At 50.8% G+C, this 24499-nt stretch overlaps 1 protein-coding gene and 1 long non-coding RNA gene across 5 annotated transcripts in view; one reads left to right on the top strand and one right to left on the bottom strand.

Moving 5' to 3' along the window:
* LOC132659873 (uncharacterized) overlaps window positions 1–687 on the bottom strand; it is a 6182-nt gene extending 5495 nt beyond the window's left edge. The window contains exon 1 of the long non-coding RNA XR_009600826.1: window positions 562–687. This is a non-coding gene — a long non-coding RNA (uncharacterized LOC132659873). The remainder of the gene's footprint in view (window positions 1–561) is intronic.
* GNA15 (G protein subunit alpha 15) lies at window positions 156–24499 on the top strand. Of its 4 annotated transcripts, XM_042250190.2 has the most exons (8): window positions 156–689; window positions 9139–9323; window positions 11204–11358; window positions 12075–12203; window positions 14782–14911; window positions 16563–16716; window positions 19304–19566; window positions 20105–24499. In XM_042250190.2, the coding sequence occupies exons 1-7, from the start codon at window positions 545–547 to the stop codon at window positions 19528–19530; spliced, it is 1125 nt and encodes a 374-aa protein (XP_042106124.1). In that variant the 5' UTR covers window positions 156–544; the 3' UTR covers window positions 19531–19566; window positions 20105–24499. The 4 variants fall into 4 exon arrangements, with proteins under 4 accessions (XP_042106124.1, XP_042106125.1, XP_027825703.1 ...); XM_042250191.2 differs by lacking the exon at window positions 16563–16716; XM_027969902.3 differs by having other exon boundaries at window positions 19304–24499.

The raw sequence follows: 24499 nt of genomic DNA, 5'->3' as shown, positions 1-24499 counted from the left end.
TGGCCAAAAAGCTATTAAAAAAAATAAATAACAAAGATGGTGATAGGTATTCTGAGGATTGCGTCTAATTGGCCTAGAGGAAGGGAAGAGGGGCGTGGGCCAGGGCGGGCTTCAGAGGCCCAGGGAGGACGGAGAACCAGGTCCACCCCTTCTCCAGAATGAGGAAGGAGGCCCAGCGTGCACCCAGACGGCTGGCCTTTCCTCCCTGGCCCGCCCTTCCCCGAGGCGCCCACCTCATCTCTGAGCTCTTCTGCCGTCAACCTGTCAGGCCGGGCCAGGCAGGTCTGGGGATGGGCGGGGAGCCCTGAGCCAGCATCTTTTCTCTTCCTCCACCCCGGAGCTGGAGCTGGCGCACAGGCCTAGAGAAGCTGGGCCAGCCGGTAACCCAGGCCAGGAAGCCAGGGGGTCCCTGGGGGGGCGACCCCCACGACGAGGGAGGCTCTTCCTGCCCGCTGCCTGGAGCCCTCCCCAGAGTGGCCGGGCTGGGGTTCCTCCCTGGGCGAGGGCGGGGGCGATGCCGCCTCGTGGCCGCTGAGGCCCTGCCATGGCTCGCTCACTCACCTGGCGCTGCTGCCCCTGGTGTCTGACGGAGGATGAGAAGTCGGCAGCCCGGATCGACCAGGAAATCAACAAGATCCTCCTGGAGCAGAAGAAGCGCGACCGAGGGGAGCTGAAACTGCTGCTTCTGGGTGAGTCGGAGGCCACCCAGGGCGGGGCAGCCTGGGAGCCCACTTTCAGGATGAATTGACTGAGGCTTGATTCCTCCTCCCAGGGGGTGAGCTGTGGGCCCGTTCCCTTGGCCCAGCCACCTCCTGGGAATCTGCAGGGGTGGAGGTGGCTCAGTTGGGTGGCCCAATTCTGGCCTGGCTGGCCCAGCCCACCCTACGGGCTCCCGAGTCATGATAAGGGAATGAGCTGCCCAGTGCTGGGACCTCCAGCCTAGCCCTGCGACCGTGGAGAGTCCAGGACCCTTCCGTCCCTCTGAGGGCTTGACCTGGGTTTGTTCTGGTGGTTTATCAGGACAAGTCCCATGGGGAAAGCATGGCCAAGCACCTTTGATGGATTGATTAATTGATGGATCAGTTCATTCATTCAAGATGTACTGCATAATTCCTGGAGGTGGGGTACAATAGCAGGGGAGATGGAGCATTGTGTGTCCCTGACTTTAGGGACCTCAGCTTCTGGTGACGGAGCCAGACCATAAGCCTGTAAACTAACAAGTAGATAAAATAATTTCCGGCAGCAAGAAGAGGAGGTAAACAAAACCGTGTGGGAGGTGGGGTGATTCAGGTGTGACGGATTGGAAGGCTCTGAAGTTGTGACCTCTGAGACCTGACGTCTTATGGTCCACATGTGTCCACTCCGGAGAAGGCAATGGCACCCCACTCCAGTACTCTTGCCTGGAAAACCCCATGGACAGAGGAGCCTGGTAGGCTGCAGTCCATGGGGTCGCTAAGAGTCAGACATGACTGAGCAGCTTCACTTTCACTTTTCACTTTTATGCATTGGAGAAGGAAATGGCAACCCACTCCAGTGTTCTTGCCTGGAGAATCCCAGGGATGGGGGAGCCTGGTGGACTGTCGTCTATGGGGTCACACAGAGTCAGACACAACTGAAGTGACTTAGCAGCAGCAGCAGCGTCCACTCCCCCAGCCACTTTGCCCTGTGTGTAGCCCCTCAGGCCTAAGCCCAGGGACCCCAACCTCGGAGGGTCTCCTGGGAATGCCTGAGCCCTGGATGAGGGCTGGGGAAGGCCCTGAGGTCCCCAAATCCCACCTGCCTGCCCTGGGACAAAGGGCAGGGCTTGGTCATCTGGATAGCCGCCCTGTCTCTTCTCTTGCTCAGTGGGAAGGGGCAGCCCTCAGGGGTGGAAAGAGAGGAGAAAGTGGGGCACAGCACCCCAGTGAAGCCGTCTGAGCCTGGAAGAGGTTTTTATTTTGTTTTGGTTTTTTGACCTCACCATATATGGCGTGTGGGCTCTTAGTTCTCTGGCCAGGGATCGAACCCATGGTCCCTGCTGTGAGTCTTCCTTTGGAAGTCGCAGGAAAGTTTTAATTAAGACTTTAATAACTATCCCTATTCACTTTCTAAAATAACTAGGCTTTTATACATGATATGGTATTTACTATTTTTTTTTTACTTTCTTTTCTTCATTTTCATTTTTTTAAAGGTATTTATTATTTTTTAATAAATAGAGCTACGTAGGCTATTCTTTTGTGAGCTCTGGTTATTGGTAGCTTCCAAAGAATTTGTCTGTTTCCTTGAAGTTTTCAAGTACAGAGGCGTACTATTGTTTCTAACATTCCCTTGTCATCCTTTCATGTCTGTAGGATTTGTAGTGATGTCTCTTTTTTCGTTCTTTGTCTTCTCTTCCTTTTGGGGAAGCTAGGAGCTCAGCTGGGCTAGGGGTTTGTCAGTGTTACGATCCTTCCTTGAACGTCTCAGGTTTCTCTAACCATACCTCAGGACCTCTGCATTTGCCATTCTCCCTGCCAAGGGTTCTCAGTATCCCCACAAGCCTTTGCCTGGCCGGTGGGTCTCAGCTCAAGTGCTGCCTCCTCAGAGACATCTTCCCTGATTTCCCTGGCTTCAAGGTCAGACCCGTCCTTCTTCCTCTGCCCAGTTTTTCTTCATAGCACTCACTTCGTGACACACTGTCTGGTATTTTCCTGTTTCCTTGTTCACCGTCTGTCTCTCCAGTCACACAGCAAGCAACACAGAGGTAGAGACCATGTCCATCGTATTCACTCCTGCGTCCTCAGCATTTTTCAGGAGTACAGCGGCCTGGTCATGAAGGCATGCTTTATAAATGAGCGAATGAATGAATGAATCCAGTTTCTGGAGTGATTTTCCCCCGAGTTATACTGTATCTTCCTAGAGCTGGTAGAGTCCTTTGCTCCACTGACTCCTGGACAGCCAGCCCCAAATCAGGAAGCCGTTTCTGCTCGTGGTGGGTGGGGGGAGGGGAGAAGGGAGGTTGTTCACATGTCCAAGCACTGATGTGGCCCTGTGGACAGCCTGCTGAACTGTGGTTTCAACCACCCCCATCCAAGCCCCAAAGGCTGCCTCCACACCCGCCTTCCTTAAAAACAGGAATTGAATTTAAAAGTTTTTTTTTTTTTTCCTGGGAGGTGGTTGATCCTTTTGAGGAAGAAGCCCAAGGGACCAGGGGTCTGTCCCTGGCAGGTAGTAGTCACCATGTTGAGAAGGGGGAAGAATCTGAAGCAAACAATTAAAGGAGCCATCTCTGGGACTTCCCTGGTTGTCCAGTGGTTAACACTCCAAGCTTCCACGGCAGGGGGTACAGGTTTGATCCCTTTTTGTGGAACTAAGATCTTGCATGCCATGCAGTGTGCCCCTCTCCAATAATAATAATAATAATAATAATAAAGAAGCCAGCTCTGTCTGTCCTATGTGAGGTGGGAACCATTTCTATCCCCAGATGGGGAAACCAAGGCCCAGAGAGGTGAAGCAACTTGCCCAAAGTCACAGAGCCAGGACTGGAGCCTAGAATTGCAGTTCCACACTGTTGACTGCCCTGCGAATGTGCCCCCACAGAACCCCAGTGACAGATGGGGAAACTGAGGCCCAGGGAGGTGGCAGGATTGGGTCTGGGGTCTGCAGCTGGTTTGGAGGCAGAGCTGGGCATGGAAGCTGGTCTGTATGGTCTCCAGCTGCCCGGGCCTGACCCCCTTGGCCCCAGGAGCCCCGTCTTCCAGGAGTGGACGGTGGCGTGGGGGCTGTGGTTCCCCATGGAAGGAGCCGCCTGGTGTCTTGTGATGCCTGGGACTTGGCGCAGCTCCTGGCCTCTGCATTTCCACTTCCTCTCCGGTGCCCAGGAGGAAGCGGCCACTTCCCGTCTGTGCTGCGAGGCTGTGCCAGGTGGAGACAGCTCTCCTACATCTTTCAGCGTCATTTGGGGAGCTTCCTGAACCATAACATGAGAGGCTCCTGAATCCTCAGTGGTTCTAGGAGTCATGGCTGGAAATGTGAACGTGTTTCAGACTTCAGGTTGGGACTCACACGTGTGTCATGAAACCCAAGTTGCGGGTGGCTACCAGGCTTTTTTTTTTTTTTCTTTAATGAAACAGTGCATCCCAACAAAATTAACTGTTGCTTGATGAGATCTCTGTTTGTGCTCCCAGAGGAGCAGCTCACAGGAAGGTCAAAGAATGTAGTCCCCTGCTGTAGGTCTCACTGCCATTTTGGCAGCACCCAGAGGAGCCAATGAGCTTCCGAGTGTGTGGAGAAAAATCCTATTAACTGATATTTTGATGATGCCTGACTCAGCCTACCGGCCACATCCTATTTTGTTGGTGAAGGATCCACAAGGGTTTGTTTTTACTCCTCTGCTTTTCCATTAGCTGTGTGACCTTGGGAAAGTCACTGCACCTCTCTGAGCCCCCACATCTTCACTGTGAATGGGAACACAGTGGGAATGTTTGTGAGGATCCACCAAGGTCAGTCAGAGAGGACTTGGGCTCAGGGTCTGGCAGATACTAAGACTTAAATCATTGTCGCTGGGAAGACACGGGTGATGACAATGATTCAAAGCACCTGGGGAACTTCCCAGAACGATCATGAAAGAGCCCAAGAACTCTGGACTCAAAACTGGGTTTTAGTCCCAATCTGGCCACTCACCAACTGCAGGACCCAACCAATCTGGGACTCAGTTTTTCCACCTGAAAAGTGGAGCCAAGGGCCATTCCTCTTGTGGACTTGGGGGAGCTGGTGCATGGGCCCCCCACCACACTGGGAGAGGGAGGTAAGGGGGGCAGAACTCACAGCCTTCTCTACCATCTCCAAATTGCAGAAGCATCAGAGACCAGCCTATCTCAAACTTTCCAGGAAGTATAGTGATTAGGACTCCTCGCTTCCATTGCAGGAGATGTAGGGTCAATCCCTGGTTGGAGAACTAAGATCCCACGTGCCATGTGATATGCCAAATAAATAAATAAATAGAGCTGTTAAAAAGCAGAGACCAGTCCATCTCCCTAGGTTTCCCAGTGGGAGGTGAGGTTGTGGGTTTATCTCACTGACTGTGATAGATGTCCCATTGCAGGAATATTTAGTGAGTTTGATGTATCTCCGTCCTGAAACCCAAGGAATTTCAGAATCTAAGCCAGGTGGCTCCATACGGATGGTGTCTGTTATTAATTTGTTTATAGTACACATTTTATTTATTTAATTGTTGGCCATGCTGCATGGCATGCAGGATCTTAGTTCTTCATCCAGGGATCAAACCCATGCCGCCTGCATTGGAAGCATGGAATCTTAACCACTGGACCACCAGGAAAGTCCTGGAAACTTTTTATTTTGGAATCACTTTCAATGGACAAAAACATGGCAAAGACTGCACAAAGAATTCCCAACTTCTGAGCAGCTTCCTCTATGATGGCTTCTTACATAAGTGCCGTGGGCTGTCATAGCTGAGATATTAACGTGGGAACTGTGCCCTTAAGTTTCTGTGAACTCATATCCAAAGTTTAGATTTCACTGGTTTTTCCACAAATACCCTTTTCTCATTTCAGCCTCCAACGCAGTATCTCACCTGGTATTTGAGGGGTTTTCCCCCCCACTTTTTTTTTTTTTTAAATTTTGGGCCCAGGGAGCTCAGGTCTCCGCCTGCGAGAAGCCATCACCATGCCTCAGCAGCAGAATTCACCCCTCAACTTTCTTAACTTTACATTTTGAAATGCTTTCAGAGTTCTAGAAAAGTTATACTGGATTCTTCTGAAAATGTTAATATTTTATCTCATGCCTTTTATTCCCTCTCCATACGCATACACATATACACTATATATATCTGTGTGTATATATTTGTAATTTACGTAATGTATGTCTATAGCTTACTTGCTATATATTTATTTTAAAAAATGTAGTTGCATTTAAAAATATTTATTTATTTGGTTGCTCTGGGTCTTAGTTTCAGCATACAGAATCTTTAGTTGCAGCATCAGATCATTTAGTTTTGGCATGTGGGATCTAGTTCCCTGACCAGGGATTGAACCCAGGACCCCTGCATTGTGAGTGCAGAGTCTTAGCCACTGGACCTTTGCTATACATTTATATATTTAGTGGCAATGGCAACCCACCCCAGTACTCTTGCCTGGAAAATCCCATGGATGGAGGAACCTGGGTGGCTGCAGTCCATGGGGTCGCACAGAGTCGGACACGACTGAAGCGACTTAGCAGCAGCAGTACATATTTTTTAAATTTTATTTATTTTTAATTGGAGGATAATTACTTTCACCTTTTTATCCCCCAAATACTTCTGTGGGTTTGGGTCCCACTAAAAAGGAAAGACCCCCAGGACGATGATGAGCGGCTGATGCACGTGCTGCAGTCTTGTCTCTGTCACGTCCCACCAGTGTTTCCAGTTTCCCCATGAATGTCTTTTCAGGTAACAGAAAAGTGATTATTTTTCTTGGATCTCAAGTGCAGTAGTGCCGCCAGCCTACCGCTCACTGCCCTCAAATGTGCTGGGAGTAGGGAGGACCTGGAGCCCCGCCATGAGTGATAGGAGAGAGCACGCTCTCTTCTGCCACTTCCCGCACTCCCTGCCTCCTCCCCACTATGTTCCCATTGCTCCCGGTTCCTCTTTCTGGCTCCAGCCAGGGTGCCCCTTCCCTTTCTGCGGCAGGTCTCAGTTCCTCCTGCATGAGTGCCCCCGCCCTTGGAGGGACCCCACGCCAGGGTCCCCCAGGGGCTGGCAGGGTGATGGAGGTGTGGGAAGAGGCCTCCTGGCCATGTACCTCTCACCTGGCTGTCAAGCCCATTTCACAGATGAGAAAACAGAGGCTCCAAGAGGGAGATATCGGGGCTCAGACAGCAGCAAGCCAGGCCTTTCTCTTTGAACTCCTGGTCCTGGGCTCTGGAAGATTCTAGTGTTAATATCACAGACTCACTCCTGGCTTTTGGGCCATGCAACCCTGCACTCAGAAGGGCCCTGAAGGTTCATCCTGCACTTGGCCCTGGAAATTCTGTAGGTGAGCCTGCAAGGAGCCTCATCCCACTCTGTTCCACTGTGAGGTTGTGTGGGTTCTGTCTCACTCCACTTGGCCACCTGGGTTAGCCTGAACCATCTGGCTAGTGGGAAGTCCTCCCTGCAGTAACCAGAGGGCACCTGTGAGCACCTGAGTCAGGTCCCGCCCCTCCTCTGCCCACAGCCTTCGAGGCTTCCACCTCCCTGAGGGTAAAAGCCCAAGTTCTCCTGTAGCCCACAAGCCTCTGCATGACCAGCCCCATCCCCTCCCTGCCCTTCCCTCCTCCCTCCCCCTTGCTCACTCTGCTCTAGTCACATGGGTCTCCCATCTGTTTGTCAAACACATCAGGTACAGTCCTGCCCCAGGGTCTTTGCACATGCTGTGTCCGCTGCCTGGTGCTCCCTTTCCCCACACCTTGACACGGGAGCAACCTTCTCAGCCTTCAGATCTCAACCCCAGTGTCACCTCCACTGAGAAGCGTTCCATGCACTTAGCAGTAGTCACTTACTCACTCTACTTGTCCTATTGTGTTTCCTTCATAAAACTTCCTCTACCTGAAATAATTAGAGCAAATAATGATAACAGTAATTATAACTATGGTAAAGACTACTACTGCTAATGGTAGTGAACACGAATGTAACTCTTACTATATCAAAGCACATTCTAAGCCAGGGGTCTACAGACTTTTTCTGTAAAGGGCCAGATATAAAATCGTTTTGAGCTTCCCAGGTGGCTCAGTGGTAAAGAATCTTCCTGCCATGTGGGAGACTTGAGGTCATTCCCTGGGTCGGGAGGATCCTCTAGAGAAGGAAATGGCAACCGACTCCAGTATTCTTGCCGGGAGAATCCCATGGACAGAGGAGCCTGGAAAGCCACAGTCCATGGGGTCTCTAAAGAGACAAGACTTAGCGACTAAAGAGCACGCACAGTAAATCTCAGCTTTGCAAGCTGGAGGGTCTCTGACTGCTCAACTGTGCTGCTATCCCCAGAAACCAGCTCTAGATAATTTATATACAACCAGGTGTGGCCGTGTGCCAATTAAAACTTTATTTGCTGTGCTGTGCTTAGTCATGTCCAACTTTTTGAGACCCCATGGACCGTAATGCGCCAGGCTTCTCTGTCCATGGGGATTCTCCAGGCAAGAATACTGGAGTGGGTTGCCATGCCCTTCTCCAGGGGAATCTTCCTGACCCAGGGATCGAACCCAGGTCTCCCGCATTGCAGGAGGATTCTTTATCATCTGAGCCACCAGGAAAGCTCATGAATACTGGAATGGGTAGCCTATCCCTTCTCCAGGGGATCTTCCCTACCCAGAAGTCAAACCGGGGTCTCTTGCATTTCAGGTGAATTCTTTACCAGCTGAGCTACCAGGGAAGCCCAGAACTTTATTTACTGACTCTGAAACCTGAATTTCATGTAATTTTCAGGTGTCATCAAACAGTGTCTAGATTCCTCTCAGCCATGTAAAAAATGCAAAAACTAACCATTTAAAAACTGTAAAAATTGTAATCGTGAAAATAATTAGAAATGTAAAAACCATGCACACTGTAAAAATTTGCTGGCATGCAAAAACAGGTGGCTGTCAGGAATTCCTTGGAGGTCCAGCGGTTAGGACTCCACACTTTGACTGCCGAGGGCCTGGTTCAGTCCTTGGTTGGGGAACTGAGATCCCACAAGCCATGCGGCTCAGCCAAAAACAAAATGCAAACAAAACAAAAAACAGGGGCTTCCCCAGGGAAGTCTAGTGGGTAAAACATCAAGCTCCCAATGTGGGGGACCTGGGTTTGACTCCTGGTCAGGGAACTAGATCCGTCATGCTGCCAAGAAGACCCAGTGTAGCCAAATAAGTGGTAATGATGAAACAGAAAATCAAATCAAACAAACAAAAATGAAACAAAAACAGGCACTGACAAGCTTTGTCCGAGGACCAGTGGTTTGTCAACCCTCCAGAACTACATTTTCATGAACCAGTTTAACCCTCATGCCCTCCAGCAAAACCATGTTTTACAGGTGGAGACATAAAGGCTCAGAGCCGTGAAGGCATGCCCAGGGTCACGGAGCCAGGATTGGAGCCCCATTGCCTGCGGGTGGCGGGTGCTAGGTGGCGGGAGCCCCCCGAGGGCTGAGCTGACCACAGTGGCCATCTCTCCAGGTCCCGGCGAGAGTGGAAAGAGCACGTTTATCAAGCAGATGCGTATCATCCATGGGGCGGGCTACTCGGAGGAGGACCGCAAGAACTTCCGGCCCCTAGTCTACCAGAACATCTTCATATCCATGAGGACCATGATCGAAGCTATGGAACGACTACAGATCCCCTTCAGCTGGCCCGAGAGCAAGGTGAGCCCCATGCGGAGTGGGCGCCCTTAGGGCTTCCAGGTGGGACCGCATTCCCTCAGATCGCCTCAGTTCTTAAGAACCGCCCCCTCCAAGGTTTCTTGGGATCCTGGTGTGCACGTAAGGCAGCTTAGCACCAGCTGGTGGCTCAGTAGGTAAAGAATCCGCCTGCAATGCGGGAGACTTGGGTTCGATCCCTTGGTCATGAAGATTCCCTCAGAGAAGGGCATGGCAACCCATTCCAGTATTCTTGCCTGGGAAATCCCACAGACAGAGGAGTCTGGTGAGTTACAGTCCATGGGCTCGCAAAGAGCTGGACAGGGCTGTGAGACTGAGCAGTTTCACTTTCAGCACCAGCATGTGCCCCCACCTCAAGGGTTCCCCCGTGGACCCCCAAGGCTCAGTCATCTCTCCCTTGGACCTTATGATGCCTGGTAGGAGTCCTGAGTGGGCATGTGTTTTGTTCTAGAAGTATTATTATGGTGCACTGGTTCCTGAACCCTGCCCCACCCTGCTGAGGGAACAGTGCTATGCAGACCATGTGTCACCTCACCCTTCTTTTTATATTTCTTTATTTTATTTTTGGCTGCACCAGACTACATGCGGGATCCTAGTTCCCTGACCAGGGATCAAACTTGCACCTCCTCCACTGGAAGCAGGGAGTCTTAGCCACTGGAACACCAGGGAGTCACCACCCTTCTTTTTAAATATTTTATTGTATGAAGAACATTCCACATGAAATCTACTCTCTTAGCAAAGTTTAAATGCACAATACAGTATCAGTAACTGCAGATACAATGTCATAAAGAAAGAATTCTAGAAGGTGTTCCCCTTGACTAAGGGAAACTTTATTCATATCAACCCCCAACCAGTCCCCTCAGCTCATTCTATTCCCTGTATCCTTGCACTTGCTGCTTTCAGATTCTTTGTGTAAGTAGAATCATGCAGGATCTGTCCTATGACTGGCTTACCTCACTTAAAATTATGTACTCAAGGTTTATCTGCCTTGTCCCCTATTGCAGAATTTATTTCTTTTTAAAGGCTGCATAGTGGTCCCTATATCTACATCCTTATTCATTCATCCACTGATGGACATTTAGGTTCTTTCCACATCTTGGCTACTGTAAATAACGCTGGGATAAACCTGAAAGTTCAGATATCTTTTCGAGATCCTGATTTCATACTCAGGAGTGGAACTGCTGGATCATATGGTAGCTCCATGTTTAAAAAACAAATTATTTGCTTATTTATTTTTTTGGTCGTTGCACACAGCCTGTGAGATCTTAGTTCCCTGATCAGAAATTGAGTCTGGACCCTCAGCAGTAAAAGTGTGGAATACTAACCACTGGGCTGCCAGGGAATTCCTGGTGGCTCTATTTTTAATTTGAGGGGAACTTCCAAACTGTTTTCCACAGTGGCTGTACCAGTTTACATTCTCCCCAGCAGTGTATACGGGTTCTGACCCCTAAGACCTCAGGGTTGGTTCACTATGAGTCTTCTCTCCTTAGCCTGCAGACGGCTGTCCTCTCTGTATCCTCACACGGCCATCCTTCCGTTGCGTTTGTGCTCCAATCTCTTCTTATAGGGCACTCTGGACTAGGGCCACCTTCATGACCTCATGGTAGCTTAATTACTTCTATAAAAAGATAATTCAAACATAAACAAGAGCGGCCTGCTTCCGGTGCAAAGCAAAGCGGACAGATGGAGCAGAGGTTGCTGCCCGGCGCAGGGTCACCCGAAGTGATGCTCCTTGCGCGCGCGCCCCTGCCGCCCCTGCGGCCTGCAGACACGCGCGCCAAGGGGGCGGAGACGGCAGGAGGGCAGCCCCGCCCCCCGCCCGCCCGGTCCTGCTGCTCTGACCCACCCCGTCCGTCCCTTCCCAGCACCACGCCAGCGTGATCATGAGCCAGGACCCCTACAAGGTGACCAAATTCGAGAAGCGCCACGCCGTGGCCATGAAGTGGCTGTGGGAGGACAGCGGCATCCGCGCCTGCTATGAGCGCCGGCGAGAGTTCCACCTGCTTGACTCGGCTGTGTAGTGAGTCTGGGGTCCGCGGGCCGGGTAAGGGACGGGGGTCTGGGGCGGGAGGCCGTGCCTGGACACAGTCCAAAGAGACCCATTCCCAGGGATCCAAGCGGGCAGAGGGGCCCCAAGGCTGGTCAGCTTCCACTGCGGGAGTGCTGTGGGTGGTCTTGACTCCCAGATGAGGGTGTTTCTGGGGTGACATTGCTCACAGGTGACTCAGTTTCTGGGGTGCACTGTTACCAGGGTTTCACAGCTCCTGGGATGACAGAGCTCCTGGGATGTCATAGCTCTTGGGGTGATGTTTCTGGGGTGACACAGGTCCTAGGATGACACCGTTTCTGGAGTGATGGCACCTCGAAGGTGACTATTCTAGGATGACATTGCCCTGGGGTCACACCGTTTCTGGCATGAGATCCTTCCTGGGGTGATGGAGTCCTGGGCTCAATGCTGGCTTCTAGTTCTCAAGAGTATCACTGCTCCTGTGGTAGTGACTCACCTGGGTGACACCTCCCCAGAGAGACACACTGCCCTGAGGATGAAGCTTCTTCTCCCTGAGGCTCCCGTGGCCTCAGGCTGTGCTCCTCAGCCACGTGGGACCCACAGAAATGCTGGCCCCTCTCTGGGGGCTCTCCTCCCCCAGCAGGGTTCTCATGGGGCCCTGGGTCAGGGGAAATCTGAGAAGCAAAGGGAGGTTGCAAGGCCAGCGCTCAGGGCTTCCGTCTCCACAGCTACTTGTCGAATCTGGACCGTATCACGGAAGAGGGCTACATCCCTACCGCACAGGACGTGCTCCGCAGCCGCATGCCTACCACCGGGATCAACGAGTACTGCTTCTCCGTGCAGAAAACCAACCTGAGGTGAGCACAGAGCTTGGAAGATCTTGTAGGAGGGGCAAAGGAGCTGCAGCGCTGACGGCTGAGTAGGAGTTGTCTGTCCCAGCCCACAAAGGGCCTGTCAGGCTGGAGGAGGCAAAGCTGGGTATAGACATCTCCATCCCCCCATGGAGTCATGACTGGGACCTGGAAGGGCCCACCCATAGCCCCCAGAGTTCTGGGAGGGGAAGTCTTTCTAGAGAAGGAGGCATTGGTCTTAGGGCATTGAAGAATGATTAGGAGTTCACTAGAGCTATGGGCTGATGGGAAGGAGGAGGCAGACTGTGGGGTCAGGGCTAGATCAGAGGGATTGATTTGGGGCTGGGAAAGCTCAGACGGTGATCTCTCTAGTGATCAATGAGGGGTTCAGGCTGGGCGTCAGGAGACCCAGGAGGAGATGGGAGTCATGATTCAGGCAGACAGGGTTGGGAAGGGTCTGGGCAGTGGCCATGAGGATGGAAATGATGGAATTGTGCAATAAATGTTTCTGGTATAGAATGGGTGAGTGTGGGAATTAGAGCAGGCAGTCAAAAATGACTTGCTGTGAGTTTCCCATCAAGATGATGGTATAGATGGTAAAAACCACTGTGGTGGTGGTAGAGAGGGAGGTGTTAGAAAAGCCGATGGAGTTATTTGGGGGCAGGTTGGGTCTGAGGAGTCTGGGACATCTGGGAGATGGCTGGGTGCAAACAGGCCTGAGCTGGAAAACAGAGAGGTGTGGGGATCCAGTGCAGCCAAGAATGGTCCATGCAGAGCCATGGCCAGTGTCAAAGACCGAGGAAAGTTCAGAGAGACAAGCAACTTCTGGGATCGGCCCTTAGAGAATCTTCAGTGGCAAGATGGTGGCAGAGAGCTGTGCAGGTGTGCCTGAAAACCTCGTGTTCAACCCACTCATGTTGATCTCTAGTTTCCTTGAATGGCCCTCCCTCTTGGCTCCATGCTTTTGAAACAAGAAGGTTCATAATTTACTGTTTGCATTTGGGTCTCCTCCACTAGATGGAGAGCCCCTTGAAGTTACAGCTTGAGACTGATTCTGCTGCTTCTCTGACTGATATATTTATTATGTGATATTGAGTGAGTTGTGTGTGATCAGTCGCTTCAGCTGTGTCCAGCTCTTTGCGACTCCCTGAACTGCAGCCCGGCAGGCTCCTCTGTCCATGGGATTTTTCGGGCAAGAATACAGGAGTGTGTTGCCATGCCCTCCTCTAGGTGATCTTTCCAATCCAGGGATTCAATCCACGTCTCCTTCGTCTCCTGCATTGCAGGTGTATTCTTGACTATTGAGCCATCGGGGAAGCATTGCTTCTCTAGTGATAATCAACTAAATGTCAGAGTGGAAGTTTGTAAATACGAGTGTATGGCTGAGAAGATAGAAGACTGGACGGACGGATGGGTGGGTAGATAGATGGGTGGATAGATGGATGGAAGGCTGGATGGATGAAGGGATGAGTGGATTGTTGGGTGGATGAATGGATAGATGGATAGGTAGGTGGATGGATGCATGAATGGTTGGGTGAGTATGTGGGCAGATGGGTGACTAGATGGGTGGGTGGAAAGGTGGATAAATGAGTGGGTGGGGGGATGGATGCACAGGTGGATGGGTGAGTTGGTGAAAGTTTAGGAGTAGAAGTAGTGGTTGGGGAAGTTCAGAGGAAAGACTGGGTGGAGGAGGGGAATTTTCAGAAGGGGAAACTTGAGTCCATTCTCAAGGGAACGGTGAGAGCAAAGAGGACAGGGAGACTCTGAGCTGGGAGGCTGGAGAGTAAGTGAACCCCACAGCTGTCTCAGCCTCTGGAGCCCCACTCTAAGCCACTGCCTCCCCCATATGACTCTGGACACAGGGTCTGAGGGAATCTTGGGATCACCAGAAAGGCCGGTTTGGGGACTCAGGAGCCTCAGGCACCAGCCTGGATTTTCCTTCTGTACATCAGGGCAAGTCTTTTCTTGCTCTGAGGCTTCTGGCATTTCCTGCCTGCTGCCTGAGTAATGGTCGCATCCCCGGGTAAATGACGCAGGGTTTGTTATCAGCGACCCATATTTCTTAGAACAGACAACAGGAAGGCGGGAGGGCTCAGGTTTTTGTTGTGGTGTGTCTTGGGGTGGAGGTGAACACTCGTCCTGGGACGCAAACAAAGGGGATGGCTCTTGCCCATCTGTGTGGCTGCTGGACGCTCCTGTGGTCACCCAGAGCACAGCCAATGGAAAACTGAGTTCTGGAGACATTTTGCTACTTCCCCTGGGTCATCAATCAAAACAGGGCAAGCTGAGTGAGGATGTGTCCAATCAGCTGTCCTCTACTGTGGGGTAGAAGGCAGCCCAGTGCAACAGAAGTTCAGGATAGTCCCCTCTCCTCTCTGTACTTAGTTTTCTCATCTGTAAAATGGGTATAATAGTGATGCCTACCCCATGGGGTGAAAGGCAGTCACACACAGGTGGCTAGCATCTATTCTTGCTGCTATTAATGTTGATTGTGGCATGTCCCAGCCATGACTGGGGTCTGGGGTGCCGTGTCTCAGGGCCCCTGATTGGGCCTGAGCTCTGACAGGAGATGGTTTCCCCACAGGATCGTGGATGTCGGGGGCCAAAAGTCAGAACGGAAGAAGTGGATCCACTGCTTTGAGAACGTGATTGCCCTCATCTACCTGGCCTCGCTGAGTGAATATGACCAGTGTTTGGAGGAAAACAACCAAGAGGTGAGGTGCCACTGGGGATGTGGGGGTGCCGTCTCCCCTGCCCTTCTTACTCCTTGGCCCTCCACTGAGCAGGAAAGCCTACTGCCACTCTTGAGGGAGTCTTTGTGTGTCTGGCGTGGCTTTGAGCTTCACTGTCCACTCTTTTGTGGCCAGACCATTGAACCCCAACACACAGATCCACAAGTATTTGTGAGACAAGAACCCTGGGGGCACACACACACACAGTTGGATACTCAAGCTTCAAGGCACACCACCCTATTCCCACACCCTGAAGCACAGTGTGTGCTGTCCTGGGAGTGTGTGCTGGGAGTGTGTGCTGTCCTGGGAGTGTGTGTGCTGGGAGTGTGTGCTGGGAGTGTGTGCTGTCCTGGGAGTAGGGGTCAGGCTGTGGGAATGGGGCTGTGTCCTGTTTTTATTCAGGATTCTTCTCCTTTTCATGAATTCTTCTCCTAATTCAGCTTCCCTAGTGGCTCAGCGGCAAAGAATCCACCTGCAATGCTAGAGATGCAGGAGATGCAGGTTGAATTCCTGGGTGAGGAAGATCCCCTGGAGGAGGAAACGGCAACCCACTCCAGTATCCTTGCCTGGGAGATCCCATGGACAGAGTAGCCTGGCGGGCTACAGTCCATCGGGTCACAAAGAGTCAGACACGACCAAAGCACGGTGGAGGTTGGGCACACCACTATTATCTCTGACATGTGCACTTTTCAGGGTTAAAGTTTCACATAGACAGTTTCAGATCCAAGGGTCAGGTGTTATAATTTGTACTTTCGGGCTGAGTCAGATAGAATCAAACTGAGTCAGATAGAATCAATTTGAGGTCATTCTGACACAGATCTTGCTTGAATCGAGTCACACACAACGTCCCACTTTGCTGGGGCTGCAGTGATGAAGTCCCACAAACTGGGAGGTGGGGCTGGTCGTGGGGAGTGGGTGGTGGAGCTGAAACCACAGAAATTTATTGTCTCATGGTCCTGGAGGCCAGAAATCCAAGGTCAAGGTGTCAGTGGGGCTGTTTCTTTCTGACCCTGTGAGAGAGAATCTGTTCCAGGCTCTCCCAGCCTCTGGTGTGCTGACACTCTTTGGGGTCCCTTGACTGGAGAAGACACCACACCATTTATGCCTCCATCTTCACATGGCCATCTCCCTGTGTCCTATTTTAAAAAATAATTTTAAAACTTTTTTGGCCATGCTGCGTGGCATGTGAGATCTTAGTTCCCCAACCAGGGATCGAACCCTTGCCCCCTGCATTGTAAACACAGAGTCTTAACCACTGGGCCACCAAGGAAGTCCTTTGATTTCCCCTTTTTATAAGGACATTGGAGTCAGAGCCCACCCTACTCCAGTGTGACTGATTCTTAACTAATTACATCTTCAAAGACCCTATTTCCAAATCAGGTCTCATTCTGAATTTCCAGGTGGACATGAATTTGGGGGTGGGGTACACTAGCCCAACCAGTTCAGGCACAAAACAATCTTGGGCACACACAGGCAGCTGGTCCCACTGCCCTGAGTCCCAGCCTGGAGGGAACTGGGGAGCCTCCAGGCTGCTGGATGGTGGGCTGCCACCCCATCTCCGCCTGCGGGGAGGGCTCCTGTTCAGGCCAAGCATCCATCTGGATCCATGACCAGCCTGTGCCTCCCAACCCAGAACCGAATGAAGGAGAGTCTGGCCCTGTTTGGGACCATCCTGGAACTGCCCTGGTTCAAAAGCACTTCCGTCATCCTCTTCCTCAACAAAACCGACATCCTGGAGGAGAAGATCCCCACCTCCCACCTGGCTACCTATTTCCCCAGTTTCCGGGGTGAGTGGTTCTAGAACTTTCTATATCCTTCACTTCCCAAAAGCAGCTCCCAAGAGAGACGCTGGTTCAGGCCACACCTCAGCCTGGAGTCACTGGGGTTCCAAGTGCAGTCGGACAGACCTGAGCTCCAGACCCATCTCTGATCTCTGCCAGAGACCTCTGAGTCTCAGCTTCCCCCTCCGTCGAATGGGGAGAAGGTAACAGAAGCCTTAATACTGGGTGCCGAAAGCAGCAGGAATCTCCCCCTCATAGTTTAGGAGGCCGGAAGCCTGAAGCAGGCCCCTCCTGGTTTCCGGTGGTCACCGTAATCTGCAGCATTCCTTCACTTGTAGCTGCGTGTCTGCAGTCTCTGCCTCTGTTGCCACATGACTCTGTCTGTCTCGTCTCTTCTTTCTTTCTTTGTTTTGGGCTGTGCTGGGTCTTGTTGCTGCATCTGGGCTTTCTCTAGTTGTGGGGAGTGCGGGATATTCTTCGTTGTGGTGCACAGGCTTCTTGTTGCGGTGGCTTCTCTTGTTGTGGATCATAGGCCATAGGTGCATGGGCTTCAGTAATTACGGCTTAGGGGCCCTAGAGCTCAGGCTTAGATGCCCTGTGGCACGGGGAATCTTCCCAGACCAGGGATGGAACCCGTATCCCTCTGCATTGGCAGGCAGATTCTTATCCACTGTGCCACCAAGGAAGTCCCACTTCTCTTCTTACAAGGACACCAGTCATTGGGTTTAGGACATGACCTAACCTAGTGTGATCTCATTTCAGCTTAACCAATTACACGTGCAAAACCCACTATTTGTAAATAAGGTCATATTCTGAGATTCTGAGTGAACATGGATTTGGTGTATTCACCAAATTGTGAGTTTTGTGTATTCATCCTAATACACAATCAGCCACAGTAAGTGAAACCCTTAGCATGAGCTTGGTGTGTAAGTCTTGATGATGTCACCACAGGTGTGCGGAGAAGGCAATGGCACCCCACTACAGTTCTCTTGCCTAGAAAATCCCATGGATGGAGGAGCCTGGTAGGCTGCAGTCCATGGGGTTGCTAAGAGTCGAACACGACTGAGTGACTTCACTTTCACTTTTCACTTTTATGCATTGGAGAAGGAAATGGCAACCCACTCCAGTGTTCTTGCCTGGAGAATCCCAGGGACGGGGGAGCCTGGTGGGCTGCCATCTATGGGGTCGCACAGAGTCAGACACAACTGAAGCGACTTAGCTGCAGCAGCAGTAGCAGCCACAGGTGTGACCGCTGGTCTGTCAGAGCCTGTGTGGCCAGTCTCACCCAATCTTACCCACAAGACTTGAGGTCTGGGTGACAGATGTCAGCTTGTTCCAGGAAGGTGGCCTGGACACTCTTCTCCCTCTTCCTCGAGCATCCCCTGGGCAGGTCTGGAAGTGGGACCATGGCTTGGAGAGTTTGGAAACAGGGATAAAGTAGATCATTTTGAGGATGGTTTGTTTTCCTTCATGTCGCAGGGAACCCCCATAACTCATCCTTTTCTCCCAGCCACAGAGGCTGGAGCACCCTTTGCTAACTTCTGACTCATGGTCTTCTCTCCTCTCTACTATATAATATTCATGACAATAATAATAAGCCAATAACAGCTAATACATCTAACACTGATGGAAGCACCCTCGTGTACTGACTTGTTAAAAATGGTCATTAAAAAATCGCTGTTCAGTAGCACTCATGTTTCTCACCACTATAGAGATGAGGAAACTGAAACACAGAGAGGTACAGTTATTTGCCAAAAGTCACACAGCAAGTGACTGGCAGAGGCAGGATTCCCACCCAGGTTTCCTGGATCCAAAGCTGGCAGGTGGTAACCACTATGGGAACCTGCCTTTCTGACAGAATGATGATAGTATAGACTCCTGAAAGCTTCTCTTATTGAACACGGAGCCCTCGACCTGATTGTATTGAGTCTTAACACTTCAGGGAGGCCTAGGACTGTTATGATCCCGTTTTAAACAAATGAGGAAACAGACTCTCAGAGGTTAGGTGGATTAATAGATAAGGTAATCCAACTTGTAAGTAGTGGAGGAGGGTCTTGGGGGGTTCCAGAAGCCCTTGACTCACTCTCTCTCTTTATATATATATTTCATATATATGTGTGTCCGTGTGTATATGTATATATGTATACATATGTACGTATATATGTATACACACACACACACACACGTATATGAATGAGAGATGGGTGGGCTGGAAATCCCATGTGTGCCTCACCAGGGCAGCCATCCCTTCCCTTCTCTTTCATCTCCCCAGGATTTCTTTCTCTGGACCTCCAGGCTCCAAGCCCAGCTAAGAGAGAGGGTCTTTAACACGGTTCTGTGCAGTCTCAGAGACCAGCCTCATTGGTCCATTCCAGGCCATGTGACCCAAATGAGCCTACCCCTGAGACTCCTACCGGTTGGGCCTCAGTCTTGTGAATGGCTAGAAACACAAAAGATGGAGGAGGCTGGCAGGCACCCTGCCGGATGGTTCCTGCAGCCCCGATGTTGTCCAGAGTCTACTTTGGTCCCAGGGGGGAGGGGCTCTCACCTGCCACACGAGCCGCGTGCTCTGACTGCCCACCCCTGTCCCCAGGCCCCAAGCAGGACGCGGAGGCAGCCAAGAAGTTCATTCTGGACATGTACACCCGCATGTACGCCGGCTGCGTGGACAGTGCCGACGGGGGAAGGAAGGGCTCGCGCTCCCGCCGTCTCTTCAGCCACTACACGTGCGCCACGGACACACAGAACATCCGCAAGGTTTTCAAGGACGTACGGGACTCGGTCCTGGCCCGCTACCTGGACGAGATCAACCTGCTGTGACCCAGGCCTGCCGCTCCGAACTCGGACCCGCCAGGGGCAAGTGGAACCTGCGGGCAGTGGGCGCGGGGTGGGCCGGCTCTCAGCTAGTCCAGATGCCCCATGTTGCTCCAGCCCCAGACCCAGATGGAGGAAGGACCACGAGTGAGCCGGCGTGGAAAGCCGGTCGCTAACCCCTTCCTTCTCCGCTCCTCGTTAGGACAGCCTCTGGATCCCCCTTCCCTCGACTCGGTTTACCTCCTCGGAGAGAAAATACAGTGGCCGTTTAGGAGGCCAAGGTGCAGGAAAGGGTGAAAAGAGTAACGGATCCAGAACTTGGCTGGGTGGGGCTCTCTCAGGACCCCCACCTATAGGCATGTCCTCTCTTAGGCAGAGGCCCTTTGGGGCTTCTGTGCCAGCCCCGGGATAGGGGGAGTGGTCCTTCATGCCGGGGACGCGGGATCTGGCGCCCCCTAGCGGACAGGAGCCGACATCCCAGCCTGAGGTCTGAGGAGCTCAGGGACTTCCGTTTTCTTAGGAGAAAGAGATGCCCTTTCAGAGCCTCTTGGCTCAAAGCGTGTCTTACCTCGGTTTGCAGATGAAGGAAACCGAGGTCCACAGGCATCCGCCTTCATTCCCAGGCTGGAAGCCAGGAGCACTGCATCTTACAACCTTCTGTATTTATTCCCTCACCTTCTGCATGGCCCCTTGCAGGGTGGACATTAAAGAAATGACATTCTGGAGACCTTTGGTTTCTTAGGGGCGTCCTGTTTAACACCCCACCCCCTAGCCCTGGCCCCCGCTGTCCTGTCGCAAGTCTCCTGTCCCAGACAGGGTAGCAACATGGCAAAGGAAGGAAGAAGTTCTACTTGTCCATCCGCTGTGCAGGGCACGGAACACAGAGCTCTGCGGGACTGTGTGCACTTTAAGCCAGGAAGTGAAGTCCAGCCTCTCTCTGTGACCATGGGGTCGTATTAGCGGGCCCTCTGTTGCTGCTCACCCAAAATTCCAGCAGCAGCCACCAGCCATCTCTGATGGAGACAATGATGACTCTATTCACCATATCCTGGTCTCAGGCCAGTCCTATGTGGCACAAATCCCATTGCCCCCATTTTACAGATGAGGAAACTGAGGCACATGAGAAACTGAATAATTTGACTGAGGCTACACACCTGAAGATGGCTGAGCCAAGACTCTATTATTCATTCAACAGTTTTTTGGTTTCTTTTAAAAAATTTTTTTCCTGCATTGCGCAGTGTGGGTGATCTTAGGTCCCCAACCAGGGATTGAACCCGTGCTCCCTGCAGTGGATGCCCAGAATCTTAACCGATGGACCACCAAGGAAGTCTGTTGTTTTTAAATTTTTAAAAAATTAACTATTTTCAGAATAGTCTTAGGTTTATAGAAAAATTGTGAATACAGAGTTGCCTTATAAAACCATATCTGATTTCCCATATTATTAATATATTAATATGGTATGGTGGCTCAGACCGTAAAGATTCTACCTGCAATGCCAGAGACATGGGTTCAATCTCCCGGTCAGGAAGATCCCCTGGAGAAGAGAATGGCAAGCCACTCCAGTATTCTTACCTGGAGAATCCCATGGACAGAGGAGCCTGGCGGGCTACAGTCCATGGGGTCACATGAGTGATTAACACACACAAACACTGAAACATTATTAACTGAAGTCTACTCTATATTCCGATTTCCTGTGTTCCCCTAATGCCCTTTCTCTGTCCTGGGACACCACCCAGGATCCCTCATGACATTTTGTCATCGCATCTCTTTAAGGTCCTCTGTGCTGGGATGGTTTCTCAGACTCTCCTTGTCTTTGATGACCTTGACCATTTTGAAGAGTGCTGGTCAGCTCTGTGGCTTGTCCAGAGCTCCAGTAATGAAGTACCCCAGACAGAGGGACTTAAAACCACAGAAATGAAATCTCTCAGAGTTCTGGAGGCAGCGTCTGAGACTAAAGTGTCAGCAGGGCTGAGCTCCCTCCAGAGGCTCCAGGGGAAGGTCCTTCCTGTCTCTTCCCGCTCCTGGTGGCTCTGTGTGTCCCTTGGCTTGTAGCGGCATCCCTCCAGTCTCTGCCTCTGTCCTCACATGGCCATTTCCTCTTGTGTGTGTCTGTGTCCAATTTTGCTCTTCTTACAGAGACACCTGGAGGAGGAAATGCTAACCCACTACAGTATTCTTACCTGGAGATTTCCATGGACAGAGCAGCCTGGTGGGCTACTGTCCATGGGGTCACAGTCAGACACAACTGAATGACTGACAACAACAGAGATACCAGTCATACTGAATTAGATGAACATGACCTCATTCTAACTTGATTGTATCTGCAATGATCCTGTTTCCAAAGGTCATATTCCCGGATACCATACCTGGGTTAGGACCTCAGCCATCTCCCAGCAGGTGTTTTGTCAGACGTCCTTTAGTTGTTTTGTCCAATGTTTTTTCTCGTGATTAGACTGAGGTTTAATTTTTTGATCAGGAGAGCAGAGAGGAGAAGATTTCGGCCCATTATAGCAAGAGTGCAGGCATGTGTGCTAAGTCACTTCTGTTGGGTCTGACTCTTTGTGTCTGACTCTTTGTGACCGCAGGCTTCTCTGTCCATGAGATTTTCCAGGCAAGAATACTGGAGTGGGCTGCCATGCCCTCCTCCAGGGGATCTTCCTGACCCAGGGACTGAACCCTCATCTCTTACATCTCCTGCATTGGCAGGCAGGTTCTTTACCACTAACGTCACCTGGGAAGCCGCTTTAGTGAAAGTACATGCTGTCAACATGACCTTGGTTCCCTGTCTGAGTCAGGCACGCAACTCTTTAGAACCTTTTTAAGATGGAGGGACTTCTCAGTGGTTGACTCTGCATTCCAGTGCATGGGGCCTGGGTTCAATCCCTGGTCAGGGAACTAAATCCCACATGCCACAACTTGGTCCAGCCAAATAAGTGAACAAGTAAGTAAATAAATTAAAAAAAATAAAACCTTTGTAAGACAGAAACTATGAAACCTCCCAAAGCAGGGAGACTAGCCATTAAGACTCTCACGAGTCTGAGGCACTTTTGCTTTCATGGGCTTCTTCCTTGATAAAACTATATTTATAATTATTTTTTACAGCCCTGTTGGTAGAAAGAAGAATGAAATCCAGACTGGGTTTGTTGTTATGTATTCATGATTAGCTTATTCATTTTCCTCTTTGGATCTTAAAAGGGAATGAAAATTAACACATTTCATGGACCCCTGAAAGTGCTGTGAGCCCTAAGCCTGAAGACTAAGTTGACCTTGAACCTAGTACACAAACCCCGTCATCCCACGAGTGATGGTTCTTCACGCCTGTTCCATGCATATCTCTCCATCCTCCCTCCCTGCCCCTTCTGCCTCTTGGAAGTGAAAGTCAGGGTGGGTTGCCATTCCCTTCTCCAGGGGATCTTCCTGACCCAGGGATCGAACCCTCATGTCCTGCATCTCCTGCATTGCAGGCGAATTCTTTACTGTCTGAGTCACCAGAGAAATCTGCCTCTTGGTTACTTTGATTTTCCCTGATATAGTACCATTTCATTCACATCTTTCTAGAATATAAAGACTTTTCTAGGGACTCCGAGCTTCTGGTGCAGAAGACTCGGGTTCCACCCACTGCGGGGGAGGTAAGATGGCACATACCTCCCATGGCACTGCCAAAAACAAGCAAAAAGACAATACTAATAAAGCTTAAAAGCACATCAGAACTGTAAAAAGCAAAAGACAAAACTCACTTCTAAAAAGAAAAAGTATAATGCAACGTGAACACCTATAAAAAAAAAGTTAGAAATGATCCCCGTGTATTTAATATCCACTGCTGCTGCTAAGTCGCTTTAGTCGTGTCCGACTCTGTGCGGCCCCATAGACGGCAGCCCACCAGGCTCCCCCGTCCCTGGGATTCTCCAGGCAAGAACACTGGAGTGGGTTGCCATTTCCTTCTCCACCAGGTACTCACATTTCCCTATGTGTCTTGTAATGTCTTTTCTAAAGGGTTTTTTTTTTTTTTTAATCTTTTGGCCCCACTGTATGGCTTGTGGGATCTTAGTTTCCCCACCAGGGATTGAATGAGGGCCCTTGGTAGTGAAAGCTCGGAGTTCTAACCACCAGACCACCAAGGGATTCCCTGAAGCTTTTCATTTTGTAATCATTTTAGATTTACAGAAAAGTTGCAGCAATAGTGCAGAGTTCCAGAACACCCTTCACCCAGCTTCCTCTGATGTGAACCTCTTAGGTAACATGCTACAAACCAGGTTATAGAAGCCGAGGAATTCACATCAACCATCTAGACCTCTAGACTTGCTAGAATTTGGCCAGTTTTTCCCTCTTCTGCCCTCCGTCTGGGCCAGGATTCCGCACTGCACCTCCTGATCTTCGTTTCCTTCCTGGCTGATGGCTCCTTAGCCTTTGTCATGGCCTGTTTAAAGAATGCTACCTGGTTATTTTGTAGAACAGTCCCACAATTTGGGTTTGTCTGAGGTTTGCTCACAATGTGATTAACGCCATGTATTTTGGGCAAGAGTCCCGCAGGGTCCCTCTCAGATGGGTGGGTCCCTGGTGGGGAAATGCCTCATCACAGATGAGGAAATGCTACCTGTGTTTTTTTTCACAGTTGGTTCATTTGAGTCACGACCCAAACAAAGCCCACATGTGGCATCTGGTTGCTGTTCAGTTAAGTCGCTCAGTCGTGTACGACTCATTGGGACCCCACGGACTGTAGCCTGCCAGGCTCCTCTGTCCTGGAAATTTTCTAGGCAAGAACACTGGAGTGGGTTGCCATTTCCTTCTTCAGGGGATCTTCCTGACTCAGGGATTGAGCCCATGTCTCTTGTATCTCCTGCCCTGGCAGGTGGATTCCCCACCTGGGAAGCCCCTTGGTTTTTCTATCTCTTAAGAAGCTTTTCACCTATAACTATCACCCAGCCTTTTTTGTATGCCATTTATTTGTTGAATAAATGAGATCATTTGTCTGGTA

The sequence above is a fragment of the Ovis aries genome, chromosome 5 (assembly GCF_016772045.2).
Source record: "Ovis aries strain OAR_USU_Benz2616 breed Rambouillet chromosome 5, ARS-UI_Ramb_v3.0, whole genome shotgun sequence".
Taxonomy (NCBI): domain Eukaryota; kingdom Metazoa; phylum Chordata; class Mammalia; order Artiodactyla; family Bovidae; genus Ovis; species Ovis aries.
This window is presented reverse-complemented; position numbering and strand designations above follow the sequence as displayed.